The sequence below is a fragment of the Anoplophora glabripennis genome, unplaced genomic scaffold (genome assembly GCF_000390285.2).
Source record: "Anoplophora glabripennis isolate ALB-LARVAE unplaced genomic scaffold, Agla_2.0 scaffold974, whole genome shotgun sequence".
Taxonomy (NCBI): domain Eukaryota; kingdom Metazoa; phylum Arthropoda; class Insecta; order Coleoptera; family Cerambycidae; genus Anoplophora; species Anoplophora glabripennis.
Window position 1 is genome coordinate 2962 of NW_019417058.1, and position 24417 is coordinate 27378.

At 32.7% G+C, this 24417-nt stretch overlaps 1 protein-coding gene across 1 annotated transcript in view; it reads left to right on the top strand.

Moving 5' to 3' along the window:
- LOC108914606 (abhydrolase domain-containing protein 2) overlaps positions 1–21336 on the top strand; it is a 24191-nt gene extending 2855 nt beyond the window's left edge. The window contains exons 2-6 of the mRNA XM_018720450.2: positions 11811–11983; positions 14394–14561; positions 14619–14805; positions 15064–15413; positions 21039–21336. Of these exons, the coding sequence (XP_018575966.1) occupies positions 11811–11983; positions 14394–14561; positions 14619–14805; positions 15064–15413; positions 21039–21211 (1051 nt within the window). The 3' untranslated portion in view covers positions 21212–21336. The remainder of the gene's footprint in view (positions 1–11810; positions 11984–14393; positions 14562–14618; positions 14806–15063; positions 15414–21038) is intronic.
- The last annotated feature ends 3081 nt before the right edge of the window (positions 21337–24417 follow it).

Consider the following 24417-nt stretch of genomic DNA (forward strand, 5'->3'; position numbering starts at 1 on the left):
ATATATATATTAGTCGTATTGAAATGATTCAACATAAATTTTTAAAATTTTTCTCTTTTAAGTGTGGACGAACTTTGAACGACAATAATTTTCATGGATTGTGTGTTGAATATAATATTATAAGTTTAGCTAACAGAAGAGTATTGGCGGATGTTATTAACCTGTATAAAATTATTAACGGTAAAATTGACTGTGTCCAATTAATTAGTAAAATATTTTTTAATATACCATGCAGGCCATTTAGGTCCTACGACTTATTTTTCATTCCTTTTAAGCATACCAATGCCTCCGCAAACTCTCCTGTGTGCAGAATGATGCGTTCTTATAACGATATTTGTAGCGGATTAGATTTATTCTCTACAACTTTAATTTCATTTAAGAGATTGCTCAAACGTATACTTTTATAATATTTTTATGCTATTCTTTTTATGATGCTTTTCTTTTATAATATTTCTTATGCTATTTATTATCCTAAAACTTTTTGTGCTGTTGTTTCATGTATAATATCTGTTAATTTAGTGGATATTTAGAGGTTTTTTTTCGCCTGTTTGTTTCCCAAATGGTAAATAAATAAATAAATAAATTTGCTAATTTTCTATAATCTGCAAAATATTTAAAGCCTGAAGATTTTAGGAAAGAATGCATTGATAACGATAAATGTCTTGAAAATCAAAAATTATATAATTTGCAAAGAGAAAATCACAAAGCATACAGTTTAATTTTGGCTAGAAGTGATGTCAAAAACCAAAACACTTACAGTTGCAAATTTCGCCACAGGCACAAGCATCATATTTAAATATCCCTCTGTCATCATTGTTAGCCCTCAAAGGCCACACTAGTGCGAATTGGGTTTTGTCAACTTTGAACCTTTATGTCTTCTTTATTTGTTAACGAAAATACCATATTTATATCAAAACTGGGGTCAAATTTTCCGAGAAATCGAGTAATGTAATTAGTTTTAAAAAAAAACATTTTTCGAAAAATTACTTTTTTTAATACCCCATATTGATAAAATAATATCGATTTTTCCTGTAAATTGATGTATATTTTGCACTCTTGTATAAAAATATTAATTGAAACAATATTATCCATAAATATTGACAAATATGTTACAACTAATTAATTTATTACTTAACGAAAAAAAAATGTTTGAAAAATTATTAACAATAACTAAATAAACAATGTTCTAGTCTATTCGACACGTAAAATGAGGTAAAAAAAATCGGAAATCTGCATTTCAATTCACTTTGTATTTTATATGATATAAATTCAGCCACACTTTTGCCCATACTAAAGTCACACTAGTGCGAATTTGCACCGATATCAGATGCTCTAATTTGGCCGACAATAACGGTGGTGCGAATTCGCACTAGTGTGACTTTTGAGGGTTAAGGTTCTTAGATTATTATCTAATTCCAAGTAGTAAAGACAGATTTGTCAAAATTGTTAAAAAATTTTGTAGTATTTTAGTAAAAGTGGTAGCTACAGATATTTCCAATGCGTTCGTTAAACCTGCTAATTTTATAGTCTCAGGTGCCGATCCGCAGATATTTTCTTATAATCGTAACTTTCGGTCTCATAACAGCTGCGCAGAGGTACGTATTAATCAAAATAACGAAGATATTTCCGCACACTTTTTCTGAAAGTTTATTTTCCTTTGAACGCACACACTTAACCGCTTCTTCAAGCAAACGCCGACAGTCTGCTGTTAATAACAAAAACATTGAGAAGATACAGAATAGCAACATATACAAAGTGTTCCTTTGCTCATGGTTTCGATTGTATGTTTAAACAAACTCGATTCGGCTTATTCGAGCAAATTTTTAATCACCACTTGACGCTTTTTCATGTTAAAAAAATTGATCAAAAATAGGGTTGGGAAACGGGAGGGGTGTATTTTTAAAAGGAACACCTTGTATAATATTAAAAAGCTTTGTGAAAATGGTTCATAAATTTACCCATACCCATTAGGGTGGGTCAAAAAAATTGACTATTTTTTTTTACTTTATACTCTGAAAAATAGGTTGCTAGACACCTCTAGAAAATTCTCTCCAAATATGAGCTCTTTATTTGAATAGGTAGGTCCTCCGCTTTACAGTTTTCCATTTTTTTCCTCAGTATTAGAAAAAAAAATATATCTCTATCAACTGTTCGTTAAAAATATTTCTCTGTTCATAGAAACTCAAATTTGTATAAATTTCCCTGAAATTCATAAACTAAATTGAAATTTTCCGAATTATTAATCAGAAACTGTTAAAATTGTTGTGCATTGAAGTTTGACGATGAATATCTTTTAAACGCTTTATTTAATCGACTAATCATAAGAAACCATTTTCGTAGGGCAGTTAATTTCGTACAAAACTATGAATTGCGTATTTCATAATAATTTTTTGTTAACGAGTTATAAACTTCATAAGGAAAACAGAAATTTGTCTTAAAATAATCAAACTTCAACCTTTAATATCTTTTAAACGGTGAAGTTTACGAAAACATTCTAAGAGACCGTTTTTGTACAGCATTCAATTTCCTACAAGTATATGAGGAGAGACATTTTTAAGGAACAGTTGATACAGAGATATGATTTTTTTTTTCTAATACTGAGGAAAAAATGGAAAACTGTAAAGCGGAGAACTATTAAAATAAAGGGCTCATATTTGGAGAGAATTTTCTAGAGGTGTCTAGCAACCTATTTTTCAGAGTATAAAGTAAAAAAAAATAGTCGATTTTTTTGACCCACCCTAATACCCATATAAAAAATAACAGTAGTAACAATATTAATAAAGAAAGAATAACATTAGAAAAAAAGGAGAAGTGACAGACCTACAAGAAATGTACATCAAACAGTTTTCCCGAGAATGTCTATTTATAAATAATTGATTGCAAAAAAAACAAAAATATATAAATTTTTATGGGAACTTCAATTTGCAGCATATACACAGTGTAAGAAGTTTGACAGCCATTAAATGAGCATGGGATAAAGTAATCAAAAATGAACAAAAAAGTTATATATTACAGGGGCGTAAGATTAACAGTTTTCAAAATACAGCGAGTATTAATATTGGGGAGTTTCATCACAACGTGACAACAGCGCTTAACCTAACGCTACACAGCTGGTGCATACCGCGTGTGCACGCGGCAGACTTGTCCTACGGAAAAAATGTAAACAACTGTTATTGTGAAACATTTAGTAAATTTCAAGACAATCGTTTTCCAGTTTTTAAATAAATAAAATAAAATGTAGCGATTTAATTTTAGCTCAAATTTTAGTATCTATGAATCTCTTTAATCTAATTATGAATTTAAAAAATATGTAATTAAAGTACCCAAAGATTCACGTCGTCCAAATAATCATACGTGGTAAAGATAATTTAGGTACTTACCAAAAAGCAAAATTCAGTAATTTTTAAACGCACAAGTACAAAACAAACTACAACATATGCACAAAATGTCCACCACCATTTTCGATGCAGTTTTATAATTTTTTACAATAAACTGTTAGGTTTTATTTGTACTGGGATGTTACAGTTAAAAGTTCCGAGACTAGTTTGATTCAAAAATAGATATTTCCTATCTTAGCTGGTGTCTCCAATATCTGGGAAAACACTTATTTTCTTTTGAAATTTTGATAAAACTTTCGTCTTAGCATAAGAAGAAGAATAAACCTATAATTAAAACAAAAACGTTAAAATCAGATTGGCTGTTCTCGAATTTTGAAACTGAAGCTCATTTTTTTAGCCGTGCGTAACACATTTTCTAGTGTAACTTTAGTTAGATGCAACGGAATAATCTTTTTTTTTTCAATTTAAGATGTAACAAATCATTCACGTTTGAAAAAATAATACAGCTGCGTTATTATACAATTGAATTTTACGTAATCTATTACAATAATATACATATAGTATACAGACGACGTTAATCTTATCTTAACTAAAATAAATCGATAAATTCGAAATCAGTCATTTTCATGGAAATATGTCGAATTCATCGTAATAAAACACGGGACTAATGAATGAGTCAACTAATAAAAGTGACATTATTTAGTTTCAGTTAGTGTTAATAATATTGTATAAATTATTATTAGTCATAACTAAACATAGATACTTTTACTAGAGAAGGTCTAGGAAGATTTAGTAATAATTATTACAGTAACAAGGGTTTTCTTCACGAAAGCAGAAAGTATTTGCATACTTGTAAAAAAAAGTTTCCCAGTAAGGCAGATATAGTTTTATCAAAAATATAAATGGTAAATTTTAGTTGGAAACTTTTATGTCCCACTTCTGATCTGAGCTATCAATCACTACGCCATCACTTCTAAATCGAGAAATCAATCAAATTTCGTGCGTTTCAAACTTGATGTTGTGAAGTTAATTTAAAAAATGCATTATTTTTTTAAAATGAAATTAAATTATATCCAGCAAAATTAGTCGGACGAAAAACGGACCTTATTCCTTCTCATTTGGGGCTAAAAAGGCATCGTCCTATTTGGCTCACCCTGTACGAGGTCTGTTCAGAAATTAACCGAACTTTTTGAATTTCGCGCTAATGGAGATATTTAGTGATATACATATTTTTTAGTTCAATTTGGGAAAATGTGTTTCATAAGTAATGTTGATTGTTTATTACAGATGTTTTGAAAGCTATACATAAAATGTACAGAGTTGTGCGTAGTGTTATGTGAAATATCCAGGTTAGAATTTTGAAAAAAAATTTATCGGAAACTGGGTTCGACCGCACAAAAATAACTTCAGATTCGTGTTCAGCGCCATCGAAAATAGGAAGGGTAGACAAAATTTTGTGAAGTTCTGGGAGGGCGACGCTACAGTAAATAATTACCGGAAATTCCAAGTATTCTACCAATATTTACTTTGTTATCATAAGTGGGAACCGTATATTTTTTGTTAGAGCTTTACACAGACCACGAACTGAACGAGTGCGAATCATAAGTGTACCTAGTAGATAATTGCGTCACTCGATTCGATAAATATACCCATGTCAACGTTGCGTTTTGTTCCAAAATTAATCTATCGATCGTTATGTTCATATATCAGTCTCCCAAATTTTTCACAAAAATAAGATCTACATAAAACGTTTCTAATTAGCAAATACGGTGGTTACCCCACAAGAAATGCTAAATGAAACTGTTACAAGTGACTTTGCTTGTTCGTATCCACCCACCTTGAAATTAGACTGTTATTCGGTCAGCCAATTGCGATTTTTTGAAATTTTAGGTCAACGACCGATGAAAAGTTAATTCTGTGACATCAGCAGCAAAGCAAGCAAAAGTGCACGATTAATATAATCAGCAGGAATATGCAAGCCTGATATATCGCAATGTATTATGTGTCACGGCTTATTTCTCAAACTTTGCACCTAAGTTCAACATATTTGTTTATATTTACTATGTATAGAATGTATTTTCTACACTTCACATGAAAAATAATATTTGGAAGTTTCGAATCGGGAAATAAAACTTATTGCCCCCGAAAATTAACATTTCAATAAAAATTTCATAGCATCATTAATTAACAAATCTATACTTAATTATAAAAAGAAAAACCTGTCAAGCTAGTGTTATCATAATCTCCATGTACTTGTATGTACACAACTACTCACAGCAAACTGACAGTTGAAAGTTGAAGTAGCAAAAACACTTCATTGGCTTTTACAGTAAACCATAACCTCTTACAGCAACACAAACATTAATTTAAAAAATACATTACAATATACAGATAATAAGCGTTAGGTAAATTCGAATTGATAAATACGTATTTTGATTTTGTACAAATATGCACAATACAGTGTACAAAATAAAATAGTAATCCCCACTAGTGTAGTATTTCCGATCTCAATTGAAGAACCAAGAGGTTATATTATTCTCACATTTTTGTTTAGTTGAATTATCTTAAGTATTTCCAGTAGTCATATTTTTAAGACTCCATCATGCCATCTAGGTCTGTCCATGTCTTTAATCCACAATCCGGTTTTTCACTCTATTCTCTAGCAAGGATCTTATTGTCACGTTCAATTGGATCCTGCATGCTCATTCTTCAACAAAGGAGTTCATCCTGTTCTCTTGTTTCATCCAATTCGTATCATAAACTTTCTATGTGGTTTTGTATATAACTGTTCTATCACTAAAGATTTTTCCATCTTCCATCTATTCCGGCCTGATCTCCAATTTATTGGTTAACTTTTTGATAAAGTGTTCTTGGCATTTCAAGTTTTTCGATAGTTCCTCTTTCTTTTTAGCCCACTGAGCTTCTATGCATTTCGTTTGATCCTGGATTAATTTGATCTCTTGGAAGAGTTCGATGTGGCTTTTTCCAAATTTTTATTCCGTCTGTCTGAATCTTCAGACTTAGTTCTTACTCTACTATTTCAATAATTTCTCAGGTATTCATAAGGTATCTTTGGTGCCGTAATTCTAGCACTGGAGAAATATTCGCCTGTTTATTACAGTAAATAAGTCTGGTTCTATCCTTTTTGTAAACTGCCAGAAAAATCTTGCAAGCTCCTCAGCAATCTTCAATCGATTGTACATTTGTTACAAATATCTAGGAATTGCGGTTAATTGAACATGTAAACGCAAGAAATTTTAAAGAAAAGCGATATAAATGAACATTTTATTGACCCCTGTTGAAATGTTCAAGTTTATAAAACCTAACACTCATTTTTATTTGAAAGGAACTGACAAAACTTTTCTATTATTGCTTTCTACCTACGCAAGGAATGACGCAAGTAATAGTTCCTTTTATAAAACAATTATTAAAGTGTCGTACTGCTTGTAATAACGCTGAACAAAAGCCGCTACGATAAAACAAACATGTGGTTATGGGATAACATTACATGTTGAGAATATTAACGCATAAATTGGATACAAAAAGCTACAAGAGACGCTATACTTCTCACAAAATTATTGTTTTATCAGTATTATTTTGCTCTACTGATTAAAACTGAAATTTGTTAGATATTTGACGAATACAGGGTGTGGCGTGTATAATCTATACGAATTAAACTACAGCTTCCTAACGATATTTGTAATAGAAAAGTCTTATACGAAAAAGTTCTATTTTTGCGTTTTTTTTTTTCGTAAATTAAAGTTCAATTATGGATCAAAATATTTTCTCTGGAACGGTCTGTACGATAAGTTATGCTGTAGACCAGCTGCGTAAATAAGTCGTCGTTGAAAGATAGAAAGATACTTCCCAATTTTTGGGGAATTTTTCAATGCAAAAGTACAAACTAAGAAAAATAGATATTTAAAAAAAACTGATATATCCTTATTATAATAATTAATAGTAATTACTATCTTAAATGCATTGTTGTTACTGCAAGAGTTCGCAAACAAAACCACATCCGTAAGCATCTGTGGTTGCCAACTGCGTGCACTAAACAAACTCCATTACGGGTAAATGTCGCCTCATCTGTTACACAAACATAAGCAGGAAACTTACACAGTCTACTTAATTGACACATTGCCGTAAAATCTGCTGAACAAATTGCAGATGATAGGGGTGCAACAGCTGGCGACTTATGATGCGATGTACGGTACGAGATGAGGTCCTACTTGCTGTGCGAGTCGTCGAGTACTAATTATGGGGTCTTTGTCAAGATTTTCCAACACTTCAACATTAAGGTTCACTTGCTGACCACATCCTTCTCATCGAGGAATAACACTTCCCGTATCTCGCAGCCGCTGTACGCACTGTAGGATTCTATTTGCACATGGGGGGTGACGTTGTGACCATCGTTTCCGGTACAACTTAGTCGCCGCGAGCGCATTTTCTCCGGCTGCACCATACACTAACACCATATCGACACGTTCGGAAATGCATTGTTTTCTCCGGTTCATTGTAAAACTAGTTTGTGCACAAACTAAAAAATTATGCAAAGTAAGAAATAAGAATATCGTTTTCAATGTAATCGGCACGCTATTCTTATTTTTTACTTCTTTATAAAAATTACACTGTCACTATCGTGGAATTACAAAATAAACACTTTTGTCTGGATATCTTTCACTTTTTAACACTGATGGGTCCATGGACGATGCTTAATATTTAATAATTAAGTGAATAATGAATTCCATGCAAATACAAAATCAGTTGACTGCACAAATTTTTTGACAATGTAACCTAACCTTCTTTTAGTATTACTAGTATTAGATTATACCGACTTAAATTATAAGGTTGCATCTCAGGTCGCATAAAAACATTTCCAAAGTTTTTAATAAATAACACAGTGTCGGCCTTCATTTTCGTTGAATAAATGAACTTTAATTTACAAAAAAAAAACGCGAAGATAGAACTTTTTCGTATAAGATTTTCACAAATATCATCATGACGCTGTAGTTGTTAATTTTTATAGATTATACACGCCACACCCTGTATATTCGCTTGGGATAATTAAATAAATCCAAAGGTTTCTATGACCATTATTCAAGAAATTATTAAAATTTATGAGACGGATGCATTTAACTTTTCCGTTTTTCTGAGTTTTAATTAATTTTTCATAAAATTGCGCCTAAAGAAATATAGCAAGCTTAGAATTTACAATTTGCGGGAAGTTGTATGAAAGCTTCGCTCACATACTTACCTAGCACGTATAAACTTCCACTTTCTCTAAATATACTACAAAGAAAATATATATATTTGAGTAAAAGTAATCTGCGAGAGAAAGGTTCAAAAGCTGATGCTGCATTGAGGTTTAATTAAAGACTACTTTAAAAATATTTATGAAATTATAAAAATTTATGGCCACTTATGATCCAAAGAAAATAGAATCAATGTTACTTTCACATACTATAAACTATTTATGTGCATGGGATAATAATTTAGTAAAATTGAAAAAGATTTTAAATTTTAATTAATTATATTTGACCTTATAGCAATCGCAGCCTCCTATTATAAAACACGTTTGATGATGTTATAGTTGAATAATTACGAATAAAGAAACATGACAAAACGTAAACTACATGCAGTTTGATGTAGAGAAATAAAAATATTATTAACCAGAAATTTAAGCCGTGTGTTTATGTAATAAAAATTTTATTAGTTTCAGAGAGTTATTAGTATTACACATAACTACCGTCTTCCGTGATAGTTTTATAGAAAAAACACGTTTTCATTACATGGCTATTCCTAAAGACATAATCACAGCGTAATCATTATTTATTCTCTTATCTTATGTATACAAAAGTATATCAGTAAAGTAGACGTTAAAACGAATATAAACATACGAATTTCAAAGAATAAACTATAGAAATATGCCTAGGATATAATTTTTTTCTGCTAGCAACATATTGGCCATTAGGTACCCGATTTAATTAAAAATATAAAACACTTTTTCAAGATTTTTTTTTCGATTTCGTTGTATGCGTTCTATTTCCAATAGTTGCTGTCTATGTATTTATGAAAAAAATATATAACACGTGCTGTAAAGGGAAATCAAATTTAATTACACCTTGAGCAAGGTTAAGTTCGAGGTTAAGATATTATCAGTTGGATAGGTACCTATTATCCTTGGCACCCATTACTTGCGTTGCACATACGATTAGAAGGTGCTTACATAAATTAAGAAAAAAAATATAAACGAAAAGTAATTAGTTGCGTCATTATAACACTATGTGTAACTTCATAGGAATACAGAGCAAGAGCAAACGTCCTTCACAAGGGAGTTAGAGAAACAAATTTTTGATATAAGGATAAAGTAATAATTTTTTACAAGATAGGCAATGTCAGAATTATCGGACAATTTTCTGATTAAATGGAATGCTTTTATTTTCATAATTTTCAGTAGATTCATTGCTTAGAAAACCGAATATTTATTTCTCAACAACTGTCTAGTGACACATGGAACTCATGGAAGTAGTCTGTTTCTTGCAGTTTAAAGTAGGCTGCTGTCAAAAATTGTATATAATAGTTGACAGAGTTTAGGAAGGTTAAATTTAACTCCAAACAAACAAAAAATATCTCGTTAATGAATAATGACATCACCACATGCGTCAAAGCACTTGTACAGGGCCATTAAGGTCGGCGAGGTACGATATCAGGGAGAGTATAGGCCCTAGAGTTTCGGGAATGAAATATTGATGAATAAATCGACGAAGAGAAATCGCTGGAAATAGTTTTCAAGTTCGTACCTCGGCCGCTAGGGGGCGCAATCTACATACCAAAACGTAAAGTTGAATTTTTCTCAAAAATATTTCTTATTCAGGTATATTAAACAGTAAAATATGGATAGCCGGTTTCATTGCACATAACTTTTGTTATTGACATTTTATTGACAGAAAAATGCGTTTTTTTAAGGATTGGCTCGTCAAAAGCCCATAGTGTTATACCTCGTTGAAAAGGTATTTTCTTGAATTATCTCGTGGTGAATACGTAATATCATTTACCTCAATATGGAAACCTATAGATGGCGTTATTTCAAAAGAATGTCGTCTTATGGATTTTTCTCAAAAATTTCCATAAATCAATTCAGCACAAACAATTGATGAATTTATATAGTTATAAGTTAGAAATTTCTAACGAAAGTGTTGTTTATTTATTGGAGCTATGTATCCAAGTTTAGGTTGTTTCACGTTTTCTTAAAAACGTGAAAAAAACTCACTATATAAATTTTTCAAAAATTTTTTAGTGAATTCTGGTTACATTTTGATTTAAAGATATAATGCCAACCGTGTTTGTGGTAAAAAATCGTTAAACATGATTTATATCGGTCTTGATTCTCTTGAAATGTTTTTGCTAAATCTACTGTGTAATTATATACATTAAAAAATTGTACTGTGTAATACTCTTGTTAATGGTTTCACGAAATTCATGAATTTCTTTGACTCTGTAAAACGGCCATAAAGTATATATCTTGTCTAAATCTCAATAATAACAATGAAATTTAACTCTTCCTAAATACTGTTGCAAGAAACAAAAATACTACTACTTTCAATTTGTTTCATCTTATTTGCATCACAAAATTATTCTTCGTTTTATTTAAATATGGAAAAATATTTCCAATTTAAATTATTTTACTTTTATCTAATAAACTACTTTCGTTTCCATCGGAAAATTCATCCATATATTCAGTATCATTCTCTCCTATATATGTCTATTTCAATCTCAACCATCAAGCTTGTATCATATCTGAATATATTTAAAGGATTACATCATCACTGTGAGTCATTTTTATTCAAACGCTAATATTTGTCCGTCTGATACAGACAATGTACGTCGTTAAATTGTTTTAGGAAGTCGTTTCTAGAATAACGATATTTTAATAAATATTTTCCGTGCCAACATTGTTAATGATAAGGACTAACATGAACAACATGAAGTTATTTTTTTTACTTTGTTATTACAGATAAATATTGAACAGCTTGGAAAATATGTTGGTCGTTTATTTTATAAAAATAGGAATACACACAATTAACCACAATTACATTTCACGTTGAAATAAATAATTACATTGTAATTGTAATAATTTTCAGTCACATTATCAGTAGACATTGAAACTGTTGTTATTTTAAAAATAGCATGCGGCTATTCAAACATTAAAGTTGTTTAAATTTAACAGGCCGGTGTAATATATTGAAGCTTTGATTATTTTCTATTCCATTGTATTAATAGTGTTCAATCAAGTCCAATTTATATTGATTAGAACAAATTTTCCGCAATTTATTCAGTTAATGAAATATAATTGAGCATTTTAGTAAATAGATATTCTGTTTTTTTGTTATAATATCCAAGTTATTGTCTTTAAAAAACTGAACTTTTCTCATACACATGTATCTGTTATAAGCACATTTATTTTTGTTTTAGATATGTCCCCACTAGACTATGGGGCTTCAGTGGTCATGTCCAGACTATCCTCCACAGCGTGATAGGACGCGTGAAATGCCCATGGCCCATCGGCGAAAGGGTTTTTCTCAACCTAGACGATGGTACCACTCTAACTTATGACATGTATCAGCCCCTGGACACCAGCTTTCAAGGTAAACTAATCCTAGCGCAAAATTATGAATTTGCAATAAAATACAGGGCATAACTTACACAGGCTACCTTTGACCTATAGAAACGCTTATCATAAGTCTGTTTACTGAAATTTCTTCGTGGAAACTGATTTTTTTAACTCTTTTTTCGTAATTCTCTTACGCCACTGCCACTCTTTTTGAATTAATTGTTTTTAAATTTAATTTTTTTTAAATTCCGCATTGCTGCACTGCACTGGTAGGCAATTTGTCAACAACTGAAATTTATGACCCAGTCACAGAAAATTTTCAAACGAGGAAGTTGTACGGTTTTGTTAATTAACTGTTTTAATATTAAATATATATTTTTTATTTATTTACCAATATTGAGGATTTTCTTTTTATTTACACCTCGGGTACTATATTTGAGAAATATCAGACTGTGACTGTGCCACAGTATGCGGAAATTCTTCAAAAACTATTTGCACCGCTTTAGGAATATTTCTGCATTGTTGGCCAAGCTATTCCAAAATCAGGAATTTCGTACATCATTTTAGGATACCCCTTTCGATCTGTTGTATCAAATACTCGTATTCGATAAGTGTTTACTTTTTGTTTGGTTATGTTACATCGGCCTTTTTCTGCTACTATGACTAAACACCGACGCTAAGAGATAAACAATCCCCAATCTGGACATTTTGCCTAACCCCCACTTTGTCGTGGGTAGGTATCTTTTACTTGCCTAACATTGTTTACACAAAGGACTAACGGTTTTACATCTTCTCTGAGGGATGAGTTATGATATGTCTTCCTGTACAAACCTCGCCTAAATTTGTATAGCTTATGTGAACACGCCGACATGCAGGCCATTAGAAAGTGGACGAGCATCGCGAGCCTTCTCCGGATGGTCACCGATCGCGATCAGCATTGCTTGATTGTCATGTGTAACCTGAGGGGTTATTTCTTTATTTATCTATCTACCGTTGTGACCAGTATCATGACGATACTGGCTTTCAAAAGAATTTACTATTAACTTCTCGAAAGGGCGTTTATAATTTCTATCATCTACTCTTTAATTAATACGCTCATGTAGAATGTAATTCGGTGGTTGGTTATATAGGATGACATTAAAGTTGGAAGAACAAGAAAACGCCAAAACTTTAGGGTTGAATAACAATAAAAAACACAAACAAAATAACGAAGACAGCGGATTCGAACAAACATTCATTTCAAAATTTGGAAAGGCTTTATCCGTTATTAAATTAACCCGAGACTCTAAGGCCCAGTACTTTAAGTCTCGGTAAAAGCTTGATTTACTGATCAGGCGATTAGACTGTACATATACTGATTTATTTTATGAAGGATAGTCACAGTCTAATCGCCTGATTAGTTAATCAAGCCTTAACTGAGACTCAAAGTACCGGGCCTAAAATTAAGAAAACTGCCCAGTGTGGAGTCCAAGGAGAAACTGCCTTTTTTCGGAGATTTCTCCTGAATTCGACACCTCTGTTCGACACGCCCATTTCTTGGGGTTACAGAAGTTTCGGTTATTATTTTATTGGCGGGATTCCTGAGTGTCTGGGGTTGGAATGGCTTGACTATACCATGTTAATAACTAATTAACTGAATTTACAATTGTATGGATAATTTTGTGACTAAACTGAATTTACAAGTAACCCCACACCTTCGTCTTGTGACTCCGTATAGCAACACGGACCGGATTACTCAGTCTCATTTAATTTATTCTTATAGCCTAAAAACCAGCTATTTGATCTATTATTTTCCTCACAACAATCTAACAACTTATTTAAATATCTTGGAATTCCTCACCATGGGCCAAACCGACGCAGCTAGTCGATACCGGATGCCTAACACATGGCCTAGATGATCTAAGACTACTTGTTCGAAATCATTGCTAAATTTCGTGAGGCCTTCTTCAAAGGACTGCGACGGTCAAGCTTTGCAAATTTATTACTCCCGATGACAAGAGGCACCAGTTTCTCAACGGCTTTATGGCGACGCTAAACCTACTTGAAGACCCTTAACTTTTCAATAGTTATTGTCGACTTAGTTGGCTCATCCGTTCGTAGAACTAACAAATAATCTATCACGAGTCCCGGCTTTTGTTACACATGCCTTTTAAAATATGACTAAAGAAATCTCTACAGCTGCAGAAGAAAATTGCAAACTGCGTGTGAGCCATTATGATTCCGATTAGCCACATCATGAATACTTTAACGTAATTTTATGTTCGTTATTCCCATTGTATTATGAATTGCAATTGGAAATTACCGAGTAGTTATTAAACCCGACTGTGAACTGTGAAGCAAGTAATTATTATAGAAATGGTCAATTTGAGTAATTTGTAATGCCTCAGTACTTCAACTTTCACTCATATTAACGAAGCATCCTTATAGTAATTTTTCATTTTCAGATGATATAACCATAGCCATCTGCCCCGGCATATGCAACACCTCGGAAAGCGTCTACATTCGTACGTTTGTCCACTGGGCACAGTACCACGGGTACAGATGTTGCGTCCTCAACCACGTGGGTGCTTTGCAAAATGTACCCGTCACTGCGCCTCGTATATTCAGCTATGGTAAAAGTCTACGATCTAAAACTTGCGTCGTGTGTGTTAAAAATTGTAATTTTTCAGGTAATACAGATGACTACGACGCAATGCTGAAAAGTGTTACATCCAGACACCCCAACTCGAAGGTAGTATGCGTGGGCTTCAGTTTGGGGGGGAATTTGATAACGAAATATCTAGGGGAGACGGCAAAGGAAAAGTCGTCCAATATCATCGGCGGGATATCCATATGCCAAGGATACTGTGCTCTGGAGTAAGTATGTGGAATTTGTATTATTCGCAGTAAAAAAATACATAAATAAAAAAAATTCAGCATTGAAATTCGCAGTAAAAGCGGCTTGGGACTGTTTTAACCTCTTACTGGCAACAAGCACAATGAGTACCGAGAATTCCAGACACAAGACAATTTACCCTCTATTTTCTCTTAAAAATGACACTCGGCGACAACTGTCTCATGGTTGTTGTTTTTATTGACACAATCACCATGTAACGCTTTCCTCGGTGTTTCCAGGGGGACCAAGTGGCTGCTCGACTGGCAGAACTTCCGCAGGTTCTACCTGTACATAATGACGGAGAACCTGAAAAACATCATCCTGAGACACAGGACCGTACTGCTGTCCGACGAGGTGAAGAGACGTTACAACCTGAACGAACACGAGATTGTCTCTGCCGCCACCCTTCCCGAGCTGGACGAGGCCTACACCAGGCACGTGCACGAATTTAATTCTATATCGGAATTGTATAAGTGGAGTTCCAGTATCAACTATTTGCATCAAATCGATCGGCCGATGCTGTTCATCAACGCCAAGGACGACCCCATCGTTCCCGAGCCTCTGCTGGAGCCAGTGAAGAAGTTAGCAAGTGAGTACCTAGTAAATGCAGTTTCTGTCGGTGGATAAATACAAAGTGGCCTCCACAACTTTTGTAGAGGTCACTTTTTACGATAACCTCAAAATTTCCGAGAAAAATGCGAAAAACGTTTTTTTTTCTGATTTTTCGTTTTTTATTTCTCATTTCCGCAAAAATAATTTAATTTTGACGAAACTTGGTGAAAGTGTACCTTTCTGTGTTGTAAATAACCACAAATTTTTTTAGGTAAAAAAATCTAGAAGTTTCCGAGATATTAATTTTTCTGGTCTGAAACACTTTTTTTTCAAAGAAAAATTCTACTCAGAAAAATCATCGTACAGAGTTCTGGCATGATAATTTTTTTCGTTTTGACATACTTTTTGGTGAAGTAAAAAAAACAGTTGAAAATCATGCTGAAAAATAAAAAATCACTTGCAACAATGAATTTTTCAGTAATTATTGATAATTTGTTTAAATTTAACTAAAAATCAAAAACTGATTACACCAATTTTTTTTCCGGCTTTATTTGAAAACGAATTTTAAAATAAATTGCATATTTACAATGCCACTTTTTTCGCTCTATACTTAGGCATCAACGTTTTTGCAATCCGACGTTTCGTCTTCGAGGGGCCATCATCTGGTTAATTTTTTTAAATATGTCATTTTTAATTCTAAATTAGATGATATTACTATTGTAATCGCTTAAGCAATCTAATTCAGAATTAAAAATGACTGGATTTTGTCATAAAAATAGTAGCGACGTATTTAAAAAAATTAACCTGATGATGGCCCCTCGAAGACGAAACGTCGGCGAAAAAAGTGGCAATGTTGATATGCAATTTATTTTAAAATTCGTTTTTAAATAAAGCCAGAAAAAAAATAGAACTATTTTGCAAAATTTCGGGTTTTCCGGTTTCGCGTCAACAGCAGACTTTACAGTTAATACTTTGTATTGCTGAAATCTTAAATCATCCAGAGATAATTTATCATTTGTGCATTTGTAAGACATAGGTTTATTTGTATTTTTTTCCGTCGAAAAGTAATCATTTTTTTATATATTTTTTTTTAATTTAAACAAATTAACAATTACTGAAAAATTCATTGTTGCAAGACAATGTTGTTTTTGTTTTTTTTTTGCACTTATGAGCATGTTTTTGAACTGTGATTACAGATTTTTTTATTACACCAAAAGGTATATGTCAAAACGAAAAAAATGATCATCGGCATAACTCTGTACGATGATTTTTCTAAGTAGAATTTTTCTTTGAAGTTAAAGTGTTACAGACTGGAAAAAATTAATATCTAGGAAACTTCTTGATTTTTTTATCTAAAAAAATTTGTGGTAATTTAAGACACAGAAAGGTATACTTTCACCAAGTTTCGTCAAAATTAAATTATTTTTGTGGAAATGAGAATAAAAAACGAAAAATCAGAACAAAACCAATTTTTCACATTTTTCTCGGAAATTTTGAGGTTGTCTTAAAAAGTAATTTCTACAAAACTTGTAGATTTTTGCATGATCTGCAACTTTTGTATTGGATACTTTTTTGTTTGACGTCAACTTTCGCCAGAAATCCCAATGATACAATTTTTCACAAATTTTTAACCCCCAAATTTTTTATAAGTCCTTTTACCATTTCCACTTATAAAAGCCCAGGTAACACTTGCGGTGGGTCACCTTAAAGGTCACACTAGTGCGAATTGGGATTTTGTCAACTTTGAACCTTTATGTCTTCTTTATTTGTTAACGAAAACAGCGTGTTTATAATTTATATCAAAAATTTTTGAAGAAATCGAATGATGTAAATAGGTTTGAAAAAAAAATTAGTTGGTAAAATATGTGATTGAAAAAAAAAACATTTTTCGGAAAATGACTTAAATTCGTATTTTTTGTAAATAATGGCTGCTGAAAAAATTAAAAAAGGATTTTGAAAATCAGTATATTTTTAAGAAAAAAATTAATTGATAAAAAGATATCAATTTCTCCAGGTATCTGGAATATAGGCATTTTTTGGTTGTTGATGTTTATTTTGCACTCTTTTGTATAAAAATGTTAATTTAAACAATATTATCCATAAATATTGACAAATACATGTTACAATTAAACTATTAATGAAAAAAATATACTTCTGCAAAAAATTAAGGGAGCAAAAAAAATTTTCGAATTTTTAGTGATTTTTCAGAATGCTGTATCTCAGTTAAAAATGATCGTATCAAGGTTTTAAAAAAAGCATTTTAAAGCGCCAAATGTCTAGTTTCCAGATTTCTTAATTCAAAATTTTTAGGAGCGACAGTCATCGTGAAATTCTAAGAAATAATACTAAAAAAATTTTTTTCAATTTTTTGCGTTTTTTTTCCAGGTCCACGGGCTTGGGAAAATTTTTGAAACATAAATCATGATATGGACTTGATAGCCTATTCATTCAGCTTTAATTTCTTTTTTAAAATTTTTCTCTACGTTAATTTGACCCGGAGATATTCGACTACGAATACAAAAGCATCCTTTTGGCTTTAACCATCGATATCTCAGCAACTAATGATCAGACAGAAAATTGACGGGCAGTTTCGAAATCTCGAATAAACCTCCTACAAGGCTATGTAGCGTTCTTGGAAGAAAAAAATTTTCTTTCATCCTCGACATTAACTTGAAAAAAGTGAAAAAAAGTGACTTTTTGACTTGTTTTGCTAAGTCGACCGCATCTTTGCTAATATCGATGGAGAGTCTAATGCTTGTACGAATTTTTACACCTCGATGTACCCCCAAAAGCTCCGTAAATGGGCAGATCGATCTATCGAACGGTTTTTCCGGACCGCTTAATCAAAATTTCAGAAAAATTTAAAGGAGCAAAATTTACATTTCTGAGCACCCTGTAACGTTCGTAAAAATGAAAAATTTGATTTTTTTTCAATTCTTTCACAATTGGGCATTTTTTGCTCATTGAATTTGAAAAAAAAAATAATTTTTGAAAAAAAAACTTTTTTTTTAATTTTTGAAAATTTTTTGAAAATTTACTCTTTTTTATTTTTTAACAACTCAAGATAAAAATATTGAGTCATTTTTGAAGCGATGTACTCTTTCCGTACCGTAATTTCCTTTATTTTGAATTAACGAAATTGATTAAAAGTTGATACCCCCAAGATTGGTGTAGTCCTCGATCTGCGAAAAAATAGTGCGTATTATCCTAAACTTTCTTACGAAGCTAACAAGTGTGAAAAAAACAGTTTTTTTTTAAACTCTATCTTTGATTCAAAGGAACCAACCAACAGTTTTTCTCAAAACTAACAATATTTTTTGTAATTCTAGTGAAAAAAATTAATCAAAAGTTTTTGTAGACTTCAATTTTTTTAATTTTTGTCATGCCTAGACGGCATTTATCCGCACCAGAAGTCGCTCAGCTTCGTAAGAAAGTTTAGGATAATACGCACTATTTTTTCGCAGATCGAGGACTACACCAATCTTGGGGGTATCAACTTTTAATCAATTTCGTTAATTCAAAATAAAGGAAATTACGGTACGGAAAGAGTACATCGCTTCAAAAATGACTCAATATTTTTATCTTGAGTTGTTAAAAAATAAAGAAGAGTAAATTTTCAAAAAATTTTCAAAAATTAAAAAAAAAATTTTTTTTTCAAAAATTATTTTTTTTTTCAAATTCAATGAGCAAAAAATGCCCAATTGTGAAAGAATTGAAAAAAAATCAAATTTTTCATTTTTACGAACGTTACAGGGTGCTCAGAAATGTAAATTTTGCTCCTTTAAATTTTTCTGAAATTTTGATTAAGCGGTCCGGAAAAACCGTTCGATAGATCGATCTGCCCATTTACGGAGCTTTTGGGGGTACATCGAGGTGTAAAAATTCGTACAAGCATTAGACTCTCCATCGATATTAGCAAAGATGCGGTCGACTTAGCAAAACAAGTCAAAAAGTCACTTTTTTCACTTTTTTCAAGTTAATGTCGAGGATGAAAGAAATTTTTTTTCTTCCAAGAACGCTACATAGCCTTGTAGGAAATTTATTCGAGATTTCGAAACTGCCCGTCAATTTTCTGTCTGATCATTAGTTGCTGAGATATCGATGGTTAAAGCCAAAAGGATGCTTTTGTATTCGTAGTCGAATATCTCCGGGTCAAATTAACGTAGAGAAAAATTTAAAAAAAGAAATTAAAGCTGAATGAACAGGCTATCAAGTCCATATCATGATTTTTGTGTAAAAAAATTTTCCAAGCCCGTGGACCGAGAAAAAGAACGCAAAAAATTGAAAAAAAAAATTTTTAGTCTTATTTCTTAGAATTTCGCGATGACTGTCCCTCCTAAAAATTTTGAGCTAAGAAATCTGGAAACTAGACATTCAGCGCTTTAAAATGCTTTTTTAAAACCTTGATACGATCATTTTTAACTGAGATACAGCATTCTCAAAAATCCCTAAAAATTCGAAAAATTTTTTTGCTCCCTTAATTCTTTGCAGAAGTGTATATTAATAACTAAATAATCAACGTTCTAGTCTATTCGACACGTAATGTGAGGTGAAAAAAATAGGAAATGTGCATTTAAATTCACTTTACATCTAGATTATACGATATAAATTCAGTCACACTTTTACCCACACTAAAGTCACACCAGTGCGAAATCGCACCAATCGGATTTTTCAGACTCTCTAGTTTGGCCAACAATAACGGAGGCCAGCTGTGGTACGGCTCGACTGTTTGGGCTATAGAAGGAATTATAGTGGTGGGGGAAACCTCGGCAGCTGCTACCTGAGAAATGCCAGTTGTTCATAAAAAAAGGGTGGTGCGAATTCGCACTAGTGTGACCTTGGAGGATACTTGGCTATTTATTTAATGAAAAAATATATGTATTCAGATTAGTACTCTGGGGAACACCTACTATTACCTCTAAAAAATTGACCCCCATTTATAGTTACATCCTATGTATAGAAATAGAACGACAAGTGGGTTATTTGTAATAAATGAATTGCCTTTTTGGTGAATTTAGACTGTTGACATCTAGGAGGCAGCACTGTTAGTGGTGTCAGGTCCAATGGTACATCTTAGACTGTAGACTTCCATGACACTTGTCAATTGTTAAACATTTTTTGAGCTGGAACCCTCAATTTAGAATTATTCATGCTTGACATTGTTATCTTCTTCAAAGGAAACTGAAATTGTAGATTAAGTCCTCTGTTCGGTATTCATATTTGCTGTGTATACCGGTCCATGTTGTTTTGATGCATGGTTTGAAGACATTAGCCTGTGAATTATTAGTAGTTTTCAAATTCAACATAGTTCTAAAATCTTAGCTGAAATCATTTCTCCAGAGTAGGATTTTAGTCAAAATCCTTTCCCTCTTATTAAGATCTTGGTATTGCTTCTGTACCTGGCGAACACTTGTGCCTTCGATGCAGTTCTTTGAAATAATCTCACATGAGAACTTACATATGGCATTCTCTTAATCTTGATAAAATTAATAAATTGCACCTGCTACAATACATACCACTGGATTTGACAGTGTTGACTGACCATGCTGCCCTCTAGATATCAACAGCCAAAGTTTACCTAAACCATAGGAATAAATCTCTTGTTCCTGCCTCATATTGTATGTTCGATGGTACATTTTTAGCAACTCTCTTTTGATTTCAGCGGAAAAGTCCAACATCGCCTACATCGAACTCGCTCACGGGGGACATTTGGGCTTCTACGAGGGTGGCCTCATATATCCCAACCCGGTGACATGGTTAGATCGTACTTTAGTGGCTCTTATAGGGAGCCTCGCGCTTAATTACGACGACAATGTGAAAAAACAGTTCCTATAGATATAATTTCCTTACAAACTCCTCTTAAAAGTATTTATAATAGCTTTTGAATTATCGTCCATTTTTTTTTACACTAAGTCCGCCAAAACGAGCCTTAGTTTTCCAAAATAAATTTTTTAAAATGACCAAACTATCGCTGCTGAATAATTTTTGAAATATAACGGTGAACGGGATATATCCGCACCGCGTCCGTCTTTTGTTTATAGTTTCAGAACGGATCTTTTTCACAAATTTCAGTTCTGTCCGAAACTAATAGTATTTATCGTGTTCAATGCATCAAATTTTTTACCATGATACTCCCTAGATAATATTAAAATGGTAGGAAGGTGACGTCGCGTCCATACAGCTGCAGCATCCAATCGATAAACGGCAAAGTAATGTCCAATCCATCGAATCGATTGATATAACACGAATACGGTTGCCTTTGTTAAAGGTTTTTTAACAATTTGGCAACAGTGTCGGTGTCAAAATAAAGCTGCATACTTCGGAGCAGAAATAAGATCTGTATCAAGGGTAACACATGCAAATCAGGGCTTTTTAACTGTTGATATTGGGGGAAACAACTACTCTGGGGACTACAGCCCTGTCCAGCATTGAATTACAGGGCCAGTAGGCCGTGCAGATATGAAACAATTTTTAGGCACACGTCGCCAACCTACTCCTTTAAAACATGGTGTTTCTTATACAGGGTGTTCAAAAAGTTTGCAACCCCCCCTCTATCTCAGAAAATACTGCTCAAACAAAAAAATGATTAGGACAAAAGTTGCAGGATTTTGAGTGAGCAATCCAACGGTGACCTTGACCATGACCTTGANAAATGATTAGGACAAATGTTGCAGGGTTTTGAGTGAGCAATCCGACGGTGACCTTGACCATGACCTTGAAGATCATTTAGAGGTCATGTTTTAAATGGAACCATATACTTTTGACCCTGGAAATGGTAAGAGCGGAAATTTTTCAAATGTGACCTTAACCATGACCTTCAAGGTCATTTAGAGGTTTGACGTTACAGTTACCTTTAGGTCATGATCAAAGACATTTTTGAATTTTACGCTCACTCAATTTCCGCAGTCGAGAATATCGAGTCATTCATTAAAAATCGACTTGACCTGTAAACGACCGTGAAGGTCAAGGTCATGGTAAAAATTTCCATTTTTTCCATTTCCGGGGTCAAAAATATATGGTTCCAAACTTTTTGAACACCCTGTATGTGTTTTATGTCGCAAATTCGCTATGAATTACTGCTGCATTGCCTGTATTAGTGAAGTTTTCAATTTCATTTGGGGCAACGTAGTAATATCTATTCTGCAAACGTGCTAAGAGATTTGAAAGTCCCGCCACACTCGTAGACTCATATAACGGAGAATAATCTACTCCTTTTCGATATGGTTGACTTGCTCAAGGTCAAAATTCATCCCCTAAACTTTTTTTTGTAACGTCCTTACTGATTTGTATTATACTGCGCCCGTATTGTTTCGTTGAACATATTTCATGGGTTCAGGTTGCTGCATTTAATGAAACCGACTGTTACAGCTGCCATACTGGGTATTTTTATTCGTCCTAGTTTTTATGTCCATCGTGTGTTACATGCATCGCTCAGAAGAAGAAACTGAGATATGGCCACGCAAAAGTAATGTTGCTTTGACTTAAATTCGGGAAATATTAAGTGAGATATAAAAATAATTTGATAATGCTTTAGTAATTTCTAATTAATTAAATGTTAATGAAGATGAGACAAGTGAAAAGGGTCCAATAATAATTTAAGTATAATAACAGTTGAGGTTATTTTTCTGGTGCAAAATAGAATCTCCTTACGATATGTAAGTGCGGTTAAGATTAAATTATTGAACTTAAAAAAATTTAAGGTTTAACGTAAATTACTTTAAACTGATGACCATAAAACTAACGCACCATTCCATTTTCTGCAGTTTTAAGTGTTTCCCGCTTTAAAGTAGGAAAACACTTGGAGGAGTATATTTAATGTTATCTTTACTGTTTAATGTGTAAATGGAGCTAGTTTTTCAGTATTCCGAAGTAAAAGGTACAGTCAGATGGATCCACCGACCCATCCAGCTAACGCATTTTTTAAATCGCCAATAATCGCTGTTTTCGAACAGTGGTCCTCAACCAGTTTATAAATTGGCAAGCGCCTATGATTCAAAAGTTACCTGACTTAACTCAAAAACAAAGAAAATAGGGACGCAATCCCTCTTTCTAAAAGAAGAAAAAAAACTATTAAATTTAACCAACCTGAACAGGTTGGTTAAAAGGCCACGCAATCAGCAACTTGTTGATATAAAATTTCAAAACCTCAACGAGGGCGAGGACAGCTCCTGTAGCCCTCGCCCTTAAGCCGGCCCTGGAAAACAGTATTTTGAAGTTACCTGACTTCACTTAAAATCAAAAGAAACAGAGTATTTCTATTGTGACACGACCATCTGGAGTTGATTAGGCGCGACAATTTTGTAGGTTATATTTTTAATTCACTTTTGTAGGTTATGTTTTTGACAAGTTGTTATGACAAACTGTTTGGCGCCCACTCAGTGACTACAGGATGACTGCTGCCTGATGCACATTTAGTTGGGTCATTGTAAACTATCGATGTATCGTAAACATAAATGTATATTCGGACTGCTGGCTTTTTTGTCATTTATCGTGCACCAGTTCCGTGTTGAACCGCATCTGTGTACGTACGTGACCCAGCTGTGTAATCCACCTGTGTAATTATTGTGATATATAATTATAGTTGTTCTAGTATCATGCTATTTATTTAAAAAATATTGAAAGTTATTTATTTTTATAATGTTGTACATGTTTTCTTAATATTTTGTAATTATCGCCGATTCTTTGGACATTATTTTTGTGTAACTTTATAAAATGTTTTATAGCTACCACATAATAAGTGTTGTATAAAAAAAAATTGCCTTGTTTCATTTATACCTAAAACCTTATAAACCCTACAAGTTTCATAAAATTTAGAAAGAAAAACTGGATAAATGCATACTAAAATAGGCGGTAGGTATTTTTTATACATTTTTACTTAACTGCCCAATAATTTAATGCATCCAACACAATCTTTCAAAATCTATTCTAGTCTGTTTATTCTACTATTAAAAAAAAATTTTTCTATTTTTAACACCCTGTATGTGGAAAACTGAGCCGTTGCGGACCCATATTTACATGATTTTTTTCTAGCAAATCGGTCC